At 40.2% G+C, this 13,061-nt stretch overlaps 1 protein-coding gene across 3 annotated transcripts in view; it reads right to left on the bottom strand.

Moving 5' to 3' along the window:
• Positions 1-11,044: 11,044 nt before the first annotated feature.
• Positions 11,045-13,061, bottom strand: part of ccnyl1 (cyclin Y-like 1) — a 116,005-nt gene continuing 113,988 nt past the window's right edge. For all 3 annotated transcript variants that reach the window (XM_055638344.1, XM_055638343.1, XM_055638342.1), the window contains one exon: positions 11,045-12,956. In XM_055638344.1, coding sequence (XP_055494319.1) covers positions 12,840-12,956 — 117 coding nt within the window. In that variant the 3' untranslated portion in view covers positions 11,045-12,839. The remainder of the gene's footprint in view (positions 12,957-13,061) is intronic.

The raw sequence follows: 13,061 nt of genomic DNA, 5'->3' as shown, positions 1-13,061 counted from the left end.
GCATTCAGGTAGAAAACACATCAGCGGCAGCTCTTCGCAAATGATTCCCATGGCATCACTTGTTTCTGACTAGGATCTGCTTGTTAGTTTAGTTTAGAAATACAGCATGAAAACAGTCCTTTGTCACACCGAGTCCACATTGACCATTGATCGCCCGTTAACTCTAGTTCTATATCATCACATTTTCCCTACACATTAACTGTATTATACAGAGGCCTATAAACCTACAAACTCCCATGTCTTTGGGGCATTGGTGGAAACCGAAGCACCACGCGGTCACAGGGAGAACATGCAAACTCCACGCAGACAGCACTCCAGGTCAGGATTGAACCAGTCTCTGGCACTGCGAGGTAGTGGATCTACCAGCTTCGCCACTGTGCCGCCACATCGAACAGAAAACACCTTTCATCTTGCCAGCGTACTTAGCCTTCAACTAGACAATTTGGGAGGTAAAACTATGAATGAGTGGTTACCAGGATATGAGGCATGTATTGAAGGAACCCTCCCAACTTGCAAGCCAGGTTAAGAGCAGCTGGAGTTTCAAACTAAAAATAAATTAATACGTCCATTGAACGTTTTGGGTTATGCAAAAACCCTGTATTGGAGGGCAGCCTATGTTGTAGAGTACCCTTGTCGATGCTACGCTAACATTTTAAAATTTAATTCTGTATGGGTTTATTATTCTCACCTGTACAGTGAAAAGCCTTTGTTAGGGTGCTATCCAATCAAATCAAACTATACATGAGTATGATCACACCATACATCAGAACAGGTAAGGCAAAGAGAAAAAAATGTGCAGAATATAGTATTAAGGCATTATAGCATTATAGAGTTAGAGAAAAAATACAAGGCCTGCAACGAGGTATGTTGAAAGACCAATACCTTTGCTTATGGATTGACAGTTCAGTAGTCTGATAATAGTGGAAAGAAGCTGTTCTTCCATCTGGTGGTACGTGCTTTCAAGTTTTTGTATCCTCTGCCCAACGGGGGAGAGAAGGGGAAACCCAGAGTGAAAAAGGTCCTTGATTGAGTTATAAAAAGACACAAAGTGATAAAGTAACTCAGCAGGTCAAACAGCATCTCTGGAGACATGGATGGGTGACATTTTGGATTGGGACCCTTGTTCAACATAATCCTTGATTATGTTGGCTACTTTCCTGAGGCACCATGAACTGCAGAGTGGATGTTGGGGGAAGCTGGTTTGGGAGATGGACTGGGCATCCACAACTCTATGTTTTGTGGTCTTGGGCAGAATGGTACCAAAACCAAGCCGTGATGCATCCTGATAATAGCAGGATAGTATGCTCATACTAGTAGCTTTCCATGGTGCATCTGTAGAAGTTGGTCAGAGTCATTTGAGACACGAGACAGACTTCCTTATTATTCTGGGGAAGTAGAGATGTTGACCCTAGCTTCATTGTGATCGGTCCAGGACAAATTCACACCAAGGAACTCGAAGTTCATAACCATCTCCACTTTGGCACCATTGATGCTGGTTGGGGCATATTCTTTACCTGGCTTCCTGAAGTCAATAGCTCGCTCCTTCATCTTGCTGACATTGAGGTTGTTAATTTGACACCATGTTACTAAACTCTATCTCCTTTCTGTACTCACCATTGTTCGAGATCTGGCCCACTATGGTGGTGTTATCTGCAAACTTGTAAATGGAGCAGAATTTTGTTGCTCAGTCACAAGTGTATAGAAAGTATACTAAGAGGCTGAGAACACTTCTTTACAGGGCCTTTCCAGTTCTAATGTTGAGAATTATTGTGGATAATGTTTTGTGGCCTACCCTCACAGATTGTGGTCTATGGGTCAGGACATCAAGGATCCAGTGGCAGAGGGAGTGTTGACTCCTGGGTCCAGAGCTATACTCAGTAAATTGACAAACGCATGCACAAAAATATTTGATGCGTATAATTTCTTGAAATGTATAGGTCTAAACAGTCACAAAATAATGTGATTTTGCATTAAATATCAACACATTCAAGGAGGGTCTCGACCCAAAATGTTGCCTATTCATTCTCTCCATAGATGCTGCCTCACCCGCTGAGTTTCTCCAGCATTTTCGTCTACCTTTAAAAGGATGCGATGCTTATAAATGAAGCTTCATTCAGTCAGCCGCAACCCTTGGGCAAATAACCATTTCAAATCATATACATCATGGCAAGTGCAGAAATACCTCTGCTAACATTGAGCATCACAAGAGAAATCAGGTGAATGCAATTCGTTAAAGAAACTAAGCAAAAAAATAAATATTTTTATTCTCAATTTATCTCCGTAATACTGATTTAGTCAATGGTGAATGTTTGAGCTGTTCACAGCTTTATCATACTATTCACCAACTACTACAGTAGATTTTATTAGTAGGGCAGTCTGGGGTATAACAAAATATATAACATCCACAACCACTCCATTCGCAGCTACAAAACAAAAGATTGAATTATAAACTTCTTTAAAATTCTTTTATAAAATGTTTGCATTAGTTATAAACCATAAATTCATATATATTATTCTACCATTTTATATATATTTTATATATACACGCACACACCCATAATGCATATATTATATTTGTTTAAAAATCACACATCGGTACAGAAATTGTACTTTAAATGCAGAAATATAAATTAAGATTTCACAAGTCTTCTGCCATAAGCAACTCCCAAAATAAATATTAGTCAGCTTTTTAAGTTTTTCCTTGTTATAATTAGTTAGAGGGAGGATGGGAAAACGAAAGATGGTTAGACTTGTGAGGGATCACATGAAAAATCCTCCAATACAAGTTGGCAATGAGATGCAGTTTTTGAAAGTGATGAAACGAGGAATTTTGGTAGCATGGCTGGGAGTGACATTCTTGATGCAGGTAGCATCTGATTATGGCAGTTTATCAATAACATAAGTTAATTGTCCAAACAGATTGGGAAGACGCATACTGAAAATTTTCATTCTAAATTGCAAGAAATGTTAAAAAAAAAAAAGATGGAATAAATGTATATCTACAGATAGAATATTTGGGAAGTATTTTCATAAGGTCATAAGTCTTAGGAGCAGAACTAGGCCATTCGGCCCAACAAGTCTACTCCATCATTTAATCATGGCTGATCTGTGTCTCCCTCCTAACCCCATTCTCCTGCCTTCTCCCGATAACCCCTGACACCCATACTAATAAAGTAATCAAAATCATAATTTTGGAAGTAATGTGGATTGTGAGGGAAAATTATTGTGTAATTTGAGTATCAATTGACTGTCTATATCCCTTCCCTGCTGCTGCTACTCGAGGACGTAAAATAACCAGGTGGACCGAAAAGAGTAAATGATTTGGGCCATCTATGAATTGTTTGTACTGCTCTGATCAAAGGTTTTTAGAAATGTTTTTAATTCCACAGATGTCTAAATATTGCTAAATATTTCAAACAATTTGTTTTCATTTCACCTTTTCAACATTTGCAGTGTTTTGATTTTGTTTCGACTTCACTAGGTGGCCAAGTTCAAAACCAACAAATCAGTTTCCTAGGAGAGCAGAAAGATAAGATGGCAATCTCATTGCCATTTAAGTTTCCAAAGTAACTGGGCCAAAAATTGATTAAAAAATAAGGACAAAAAGCACACGCCGACCAGTCTATCAACTGGCAAATGGGTCCAAATATGCATCATAAACTCAGCTGGCAAATTTGGTGCTTTCGTTGGTCAATAGGAATGACCTCAGGAAAGACCAATAGAACACTAACTCACAAACTCCCAAACAAAACTCAGCATCACATTATCAATTAATGCTTAATCACTCACTTTGGTATATGATGTGATCTTACCGTTAAAGCAATTTTCATTGGTTGCCTAGGATCAAAATTTAAATGGTTAACTGAATGTGTCCAATGATTGACAAGGCTAGAGTTCACAATTGCAGTTGACCAGTAGGTTATGCAAGGGAACAGCAAGCATTCAAAATATCTCTCTCAAACATACACGTACAATCTCAGTCACTCTTTCACTGCAGATATTTGAAAAGGACCTATTGGGTTTGTTATAGGAATGTTTTATTACCCCAGGGCTCACTTTAACATTGGTTTGACCAGCCAGTGAAATACTTGAAAATTCTAGATTAGTTTTGAGTACATGTGCACATCAACTGGTAGTTTGGAGAATTGCATTCATCCCACCGGCCTGTGGCAGCTGTTAAAAGATCTGCCTACTTTGTTCCACTCCCTGGCTCTTTCCACGCATGCTTCAATATTCTTCCCTTGTCTTAGAAAATGACTACCTCCCCCACCTTAAATAGCCTGCCTATAATATTTTGGAAACAAGATACATGAGTGGGCATTAAACATTACAGGGCCTAAAGACTGTGTATAGCCTGATCATTTGTGTTCAATAATGGATCCACCTGATTTGTTGAAATGGAAGAATGCTGATATCTGGGTGTTTAACAGAAGTCCCTACACAGGGCAAGGGCTACAATAAACAGATTCTTCAGAGGTAGACTTAATGTGTAATCTGATACAAAGTCTAACTTTTTTTCTGCACCTATTCACATCCATTTAACGTTATGTTAGTGAAGAGCATATTTAACATGGTAAACAAAGCAGTGTTTGATAACTAGAGTCAGCAGGGTTGTATAAAGAATGGTGAGTATATCAAATGGAATAGACTTTTGAGACAACAGCTTGAGTGAAAGAAAAAGTCACAATGAAATGCAAAACAAAAGAATAATTGTCTTGAACTTTTTCTGGTAAGTGCTACTACCACCATAAAAATAACAAAGATATTTCAATATTGTACTGCACCCTTCAAAAATCCAATTGAGAAAACAGTCTAGTAGTTCTAAACCTAGATTTTCGTAGACCATGGGATTACATTCTGCAGAAAAATCGGCATGGTCAGATGTTGACCATGGTATGACTGTATGGTAAATCAAATTTTATTGGTATGATTGTATGGCAAATCAAATTCCTCGTATGTCTCAAAACATACTTGGCTAATAAAGTACGATTATTATTATGATAATGATGTTGAAAGCTTTTCATTAGAAAAAAAAAATGAAGGTGGCATGGGATATTTTGGGGAGAAGAGAAAAGAATACAAGATGTCAAAACACCATGAAACAGCCATGCACAGATTCTGATGGATCTTGACAGATGCAGAAAGGCCATAGGTTTGCTGTAAATTTTCATCCTATTACATTAAAGTTATTATAACCAAACCGTACAAGGTAATGCAGCATGTACCACAGATACATCAACAAACCATGGCCAGATTCAAGTAATGGAGCACGTTTCAAAATGTATTATAAGGAAAGATAACATGGGCAACCATTACAAAACAGTTAAAAATTACCTGAGGTCACATTTGTTTTTGTGTGGCTAAAATTATTTTGGATTGCATAGCCAGCCCTTTGTAAATGTAATTTTGATAAATTATCATAATTCACAGGCAGTTGTTAAAACTCTGGACCTGTATTTTATACTCTCCAGAATTCTGGATTTTGCAATGTTTGGAGATTCCAGCATTGAGAGGATTATAAAGGATTTAAAAAATATATATACCATCCATCTTTATCTCACCACATCCTCTCCAATAGTCCTGCAGGTAAACAAATATCGTACACAGAGCTCATAGATTTCAATTAGAACCTTAATCTATGGCACTACTTTTTCATTTAGAGATTGCGAGCATTCCAAAAATCCCAAGCCACAGCTCTGAACACCCAGAAGATATTAAATTTAAGCTTTAAAATATATTCTAACATTTTTAACAGTTATACACAGATATTTGAGATACGTGAAAATTATGTTAAAATCTCAACTCTTTTGTAAGCTACTAACTGGAATGGTGAATCTGGGCTTTTGTCATGTGCAGAATGCACAATGACAACTTCAATTTCTTTGATATAAACATGTTTCTGTTTTTAGATAATAGCTGGCGGCCAGCATTTATTGCTCCTTGCTAACCGCCCTTTGGCTAAATGAATTGGGTGTTGGGTTGCAATATCCTCCCAATTATGCAGTGTTGAGACATTTAGAGGGCAAAAAGTTATCGGTGTGAGGCATAAACGGAGTACCTCTGCAATGGATAGGAATCAAGCAGAAAACAGATTTGCATCACCACTGTGTAAACCTGCAAGGAGAATGATGACTGCAAATTCTGCAAGCCAGTAGTCGGTCTAATAACTTGTATCGAAAATAAGGCAAAAATATATCAGCCAAGATTGAAGGTAGCTTGAAATTCAGCTACCTTCATGTGGTAGGAACTCCTGACTATGAAAATCACAAGATCTATTCTGCTTCTAGAACAGTCAATGTTATACAAAATGTTTCTCACAACATCTGAGTGGCAGGATTCCCAAGCCTTTAACAAATTCAACAAGCAAAACACCCCAAAAAATAGCAGTTTCTAACCACACAAGTGATAAGAGTGCAAGATATGCCATGTTACGCATCAGTAAAATCGTTTGTGCAGAATTTATTTGTTAATAAATCTGCTTTCTCTAATATATTAAATATTATTTTACAAGGGTTAATGCAGACACAAGGATTTACATTCCTCATGTTCACTGGTGTCCTGGATGAAGGCACAGCTATCAAAATTAATAAAGTACTAACAAAGTAATCCTTATCAAATAAGCTTAAAATAAATAGTATGCAAGAAAGATGTTAAACATGTACTCAGTCAGACATTGGCTCAGTTTCTGGAAAGAACACAGAAAGTAAACATGCCGTCGACCAACATTTCAATCTCTGGTTTAATCATTAGCTAAAATACTAGTCATATTTCGAGTGCTGGTAAATGGAGGATGAAAAGATGCATCTCAAGAGCAGAAATGTTCTTCCCCCTCCCTTATTTTGTTTGATCAACTAAATTTCACACAAAAAAATGTTGTATTTTCCATTATTGAAGCTTTCCATGCAGATATAAAGAATTTCCTCAGCTCTCCTCCATTGTGTTCCATTCCCTAATGAGGCTCCATAGGACCTACCTCTTCCACCAAGCTTCATCTTCCCAAAATGTCTCCACGTGGCTTGATGTCAAATTTTAACATGTAATCTTACTGTTAAGCACCTTCGGATATTGTTCTATGCAAATGCAAACTGGGGTTTTATCTGTCAAATCAACCCCATTGATAAAACAAAAATACATTAATGCAAGTAGCTGAATAATAATTTGTGGATTGCTTTAAAGCAGCATCTATCCACAGACTTCAACTCATGGGTATGTTAGAGAGGAATCTACTGATGTCTAATCAGGAAATAAATGCCTAACTGTCTGGGCAAAGGTGAGATGCCCTCCCATCCCTTTGGAATAGATCACCTTTCTAATGGAGTATTTCTGCAATATTCCTTCAGCTTTGATTGCAGTTACACAGCCAAAACTACTTCCCATCAATATTCCATAATAGCTACTTCATGGAGAAAGGGCAACTGAGCAGATTGATCTGAAACTCGGGTTAATATCCTGCACGTTTCAATTCGCTGATGGAACTGCATAATACTTCACAGCAACAATCTGCTGTTTATTTACTATGAATTCTGCAAACATATTATTTCCCACTTACTTAAGGAACCTAGAGTTATTTATCAAGGCTGCAATGTACATTATTAGTTGGTTATCTGCACTATACACACATCCAGTATATCAGCCCTGTTCACAGAGTTCAGTGTGTTTGTCTCACATTGAGGTGGATACATATTTGCTTTAATTGTTACCCTTGAAGATGTTGATTTAATTAGTTGAAGGGCTTCTCTATAGACAACATTTCTGTGTAGAGAGATGAAGTATTTACAATTCATTGTACTGCAGCGACTGTTAGTTTCAGTGGACAGAGCCTTTGTTTATTTGATTGCACCAATCAGTACTTGCTTTCATGTCCTCGATGTCTTCACAAATTGAATACGCAATTGGGTTTGGGACCAAAAATAGGGGAGCCACTGTTTACCGTCTCTGGCCAAATTCATCTTACTGCAGCTACACAAATCCACTTCATTCCTTCTCGAATTAAATGCCTGTTTTATGGATTCTGCTGAAGAACCATTTAAGGGAATTACCCGCACAAAGAAATATCATTGATATCTCACATTGAAAATACAATTGTTTCCTCTATGGTTGTAATGCTCTTTTATGTTGCAAACTCTCGCCCTTCCTTATGTTTTAAAAACACTAAAGATCAAAATGTCTGTGGAAGTGTACATATTTTAATGGTTTCTGGTTTAAGAATGACAAAAAAAAATTCTGGTTTAAGAATGACAAAAAAAAAATCATTTGATCTCTGGGTTGAAAGGTAAAGAACAGATCATTAATTGAAGTCTGGATCATTGTGGTAGCTGCTTCTGCAGTTTTCGAGTCTTGATCTGGAGAGAGCTCTGGGCTCAAGGGATATAATTTATTTATAAAGGCTCCACAAAACTCAGACCTTATAGGAATTAACCTGTTGGGAAACCAGCTGTAAAAAACTAATGATAAGACACAAAATTGCAGAATAACTCAGTGGGTCAGGCAGCATCTCTGGAGAAAATGGATAGATAACCTTTTAGGTCGGACCCCTTCTTGAAACGTCAGCTCTCCATTTTCTCCAGACATGCTGCCTGACCTGCTGAGTTACTCCAGCATTTTGTGTCTGAAGAAGGGCCCTGACCCGTAATCTATCCATTTTTTCCAGAGGCTGCCTGATCTGCTGAGTTACTCCAACATTTTGTGTCTATCTTTGGTATAAACCAGCATCTGTAGTTCCTTTTTATTACGTAAAAACAGGTGCTATGTTTCAATACTATATTACCAGGGGCTATAGTTTTTGGTGAATAAATATTCTCATTTGTATTAAGTGGATTTTGGCAATTATATTTTCCCCAACATTTCTATGATTCACCTGTGAAAAATCAGTGATGTAGTTCCTTATCAAATCCCCTTCCTGTAAACAAGACCACTGCTTCATCTCTCACAGTCCACCTTGAAGCTTACAAACTCCACCTCACTGATTACAAAGATGCCCTCATTGCTGCGAAATCGGCCTACCTCTCCTCCATATTCACTGATCCCTGCCTAAACCACAGAACCCTCTTCTCCACAGTGGGCAACCTCCTCAAGCCTCGAGCAAACACTCTCCCTACCTCTACTCCGGATCTCTGCAACTCATTCCTCCACTTTTTCGCTGATAAAATCAGCACCATCTATCAATCTTTATCCCCTGTACCCGACTCCCCAGCATCTACTCCACCACCTACCAAGGCACCCCCTTTCAACATCTCCACTGACCTCCTTACCCCTCCTCCATACTGCTTCCTCTCCCAGTTTGACCTGGTCACCCCTATTGAAATCTCCAAACTCATCAGCTCTTCCAAACCCACTACCTGCTCCCTTGACCCTCTCCCCACTCCCCTGCTGAAGTCCTGCCTCCCCGTTCTCTGCCCCTACCTCACTAATCTCTTCAACTCCTCATTGTCCCAAGGAATTGTCCCCTCCGCTTTCAAAACTGCTGCTGTTACACCAATCTTAAAGAAACCTGGTCTTGATCCCTCCTCTCTCATTAACTACCGGCCAATCTCAAATCTCCCCTTTCTTTCAAAAACCCTGGAGCGTATCGTTGCGTCGCAACTTCATTCCCACCACCTTGCGTATAACCTACTTGAACCCCTCCAATCTGGCTTTCGCCCCCTCCATAGCACAGAAACTGCTCTCCTCAAAGTCCTCAACGACCTCCTCACCTCTGCTGACACTGGTTCCCTCAACATCCTCATCCTCCTCGACCTGAGCGCAGCCTTCGATACAGTGAACCATAACATCCTGCTCACCAGACTCAAAGACCTCAGCATTGAAGGCTCTGCACTCAGCTGGCTCCGTTCCTACCTTTCCAACAGATCTCACTTCATCTCTCTCCACAACCACACCTCTGCTACAGCCACAGTCACTCAAGGCGTTCCCAAGGCTCCGTACTCGGCCCCCTCCTCTTCATCATCTACATCCTCCCTCTTGGTCAGATACTCCGCCACTTCAACAGGGACTTCCACTGTTACGCCGATGACACCCAGATCTACCTCGGCACCAAATCCCCCCCCCCCCCCCCCCCCCCCCCCCCCCCCCCCCCCCTCTCCCCATATCAACTCCTGTCTGTCAGCTATAAAAACCTGGATGCAACATAACTTCTTCAAACTCAACAGCGATTAGACAGAATTCCTCCTTAGGCTCCAAAGCCACACTCAGCAAAATCAATAACCCCACTCTCACCATCTACGGCACCACTGTCTCCCCATCTCCCAAGGCCTGCAACCTTGGCGTGATCTTTGATTCCACCCTCTCCCTTGAGCCTCACATCTGCCATATCATTAAAACCTCCTTCTTTCATCTCCGCAACATCGCCAAACTCAGACACTCTCTCACACCTTCTGCTGCTGAAAGACTCATCCATGCCTTCATCTCCTCCTGACTGGACTATTGCAACTCACTTCTCCTTGGCATCAGCTCCACCTACATCAACCGACCCCAACTGGTCCAGAACACAGCCGCCCGACTCATCACCCACACCAAATCCTGGCATCACATCACTCCAGTCAAACAACTTCACTGGCTTCCCATCTCCCACCGGATCACCAACAAAATCCTGATCCTCACCTACAAAGCCCTCCAAGCCCTCCCCCCTCTGCCCCCCCCCCCCATATCTCACTGCCCTCCTCTCCCCCTACCAACCCTCACGGTCCCTCAGATCCACATCAGCCGGTCTCGTCTCCATCCACAAGTCCAACCTCCGCAGTTTTGGGGACAGAGCCTTCTCCAGGGCAGCTCCCTGGCTCTGGAACTCCCTCCCCCAACTGATCCGCAATTCCGTGTCCCTCACCATCTTCCAGTCCCGCCTCAAGACCCATCTCTTCACCTCTGCCTATCCTTAGCCCCACGTCCCCCTCCCTTTTCATCTGTGCATTAATTGCCTCATATTGTGTTTTGAATTGTATTCTGTCTTTACTTTGTGTACTAGTCATGTCTCTATTTATTTCATTCCGCTTACATGTTTTTCCTCTACCTGCTAAATTTTTTGTAAGGTGTCCTTGAGACTCTTGAAAGGCACCCATAAATAAAATTTATTATTATTATTATTATTACCCAGGCAAATATTCCACGTTTCCAATTTTACTACTTCAAGATACTGTGAATTGTACAATGGAACTGAAAATAAAACCAAATTAAGTTTGTTTTGATAAAATATGCTGAGTTCAAAACTCAGTTAAACACCGACAGGTTACAGTGAGTTTAACAGTTTACTTATTGCAAGTGACGGGATTGTACTGGATAAAGTGACTATTTAGCTGCGTGAAACATTGTTTCATTAGTAAACTGTAATAATGATGTTGCTCCGCCAAAATAAAAGTTATGTATAGCATTAATATCAGGTACAGATTTGGTGCAGGGATGATTTCACTTATCCAAAACAAGGCTACAGAATTGAGAGAATTTAGAACGTTCCACTGTATTAAATGATTGAAGTCAATAGCACTAATTTATTTAAGAGGAAGCATGGTATCTTTTGAAATGATGAGCAAGATGGAAGGATCTTGTGTGGGAATTAATGCCAGCATAGATCAGAAAGGTTTAAAGTTCCTATGCTGAAAATCTCTCTGCAATTTGCCAGTGTGTACGGTTGCATCTCCCCAGAGAATGTTGCAGGGTCTTAATTGGATTGCAATTGGTGACATGTACTACCCATAAACAGAGGAAGGGCACTGAACCGGGAAATTGGTGCTTTCAGCAGCTGAATAAGTTGTGCATGGGCTGAAAACAGTGTCTTCAAATCCTGTCACTTCTTTGGGAACTCTATTCCAACAGGGCATCATAGTTTTATTTCAGGTTGATTATAACACAAGAACCCTGTGTTTGAGGTAAGACTGTCTGAACCAACATTCACATGAATAATAGGTCACCGGCTGGAAATGTTAACTTTGGTTGCTTACTGACTGGCCTGCCGAGTGGTTTTTGCATCTTTGTTTCTCCAGTTTTTGAATTTGGACACCAATTAAAAAGTGGCAAGCGTTAGGTAGTTGGGCAGGATAGGGATAAGAGATATTTAAGTCCTCCAGACTCTTAAGGGAGGGATGTCCTCCCTTTAATGACTCCACCTCTCTCTCTCTCTCTCTCCAAGACTCTCTTTAAAACTTTCCTTGGAGGCTTCTGATCACTGCTCATATGTGGCTCAGTGCCAAATATAGCTGAATAATGCCGTGGCATGTTTTACTGTGAAAGGCTTTAGAAAAATGTAAGTTTTTGTAGTTTCCCCAACCTGGTAGGAAATAATGTCAATACCCTCCAAACAGCACAGGGAAAGACAAATTGATGGGTGGGGAGCGTAGGATGGGGAAGGGAAAAATACAGTTTTTAAGCATTCACCACAGAATTGGCTATGACTACACCCTGTTTAAGTCCATCCTATGCTTAACAGAGATTTTTGCACCTTACAGAGTCAGTAGTTTTCCCCTATTCTGACCCTGTTTACTTTCGTGAGAGCTATTGTTGTTTTAACCTACCTGTAGAGTTCACGTTACATGATTCTCATTTGTTTTGGGTGTTATTTCTTAAAATTAGCACAAAATAAAAGCTTGAGGTACTCCTCAGTTACAGGCCTACACAGTAAGCATAAAATTCGCCACACTGCAGGTCATACATCTGTGTCAGTGTGGTGTCAAAACATTTTTTTCCCTTCTTCTCTGAGAAGGGTTTTGCAGTGAGGCAGCAATCGTTCATCTCTGAAGTGTGCTCTTTAAAGGCCAGGAGCTGCAACTTGATTTTAGTTGCAGGAGGATTCAGTTGCCCAATTGGAAGACACTGTCTTTGCTGGTACATTACGCGCTGATGGAAAAGTATCTGGCCTACGACAGGATAGCATTAGAACGATTCATTCCTATCAAATTGTCAGCACTGAGTGTTCGTCTTATAACAGCTTTGCCCATGTCCTTATATTTGTCCTCGCACAACCTGGAGATTGCCTGCAAGGAAATATTAAAAAAAGATTAAATCCACTATTAATTTTCTTCAATTCATTGTTCATTGTTTTGTTTCGGTACATATGGCAATTAAACAGTCTTGACTTG

Source organism: Leucoraja erinacea, chromosome 7 (assembly GCF_028641065.1).
Source record: "Leucoraja erinacea ecotype New England chromosome 7, Leri_hhj_1, whole genome shotgun sequence".
Taxonomy (NCBI): domain Eukaryota; kingdom Metazoa; phylum Chordata; class Chondrichthyes; order Rajiformes; family Rajidae; genus Leucoraja; species Leucoraja erinaceus.
The sequence above is the reverse complement of the archived record's forward strand: the minus strand, read 5'-3'. Positions and strand labels throughout refer to the sequence as shown.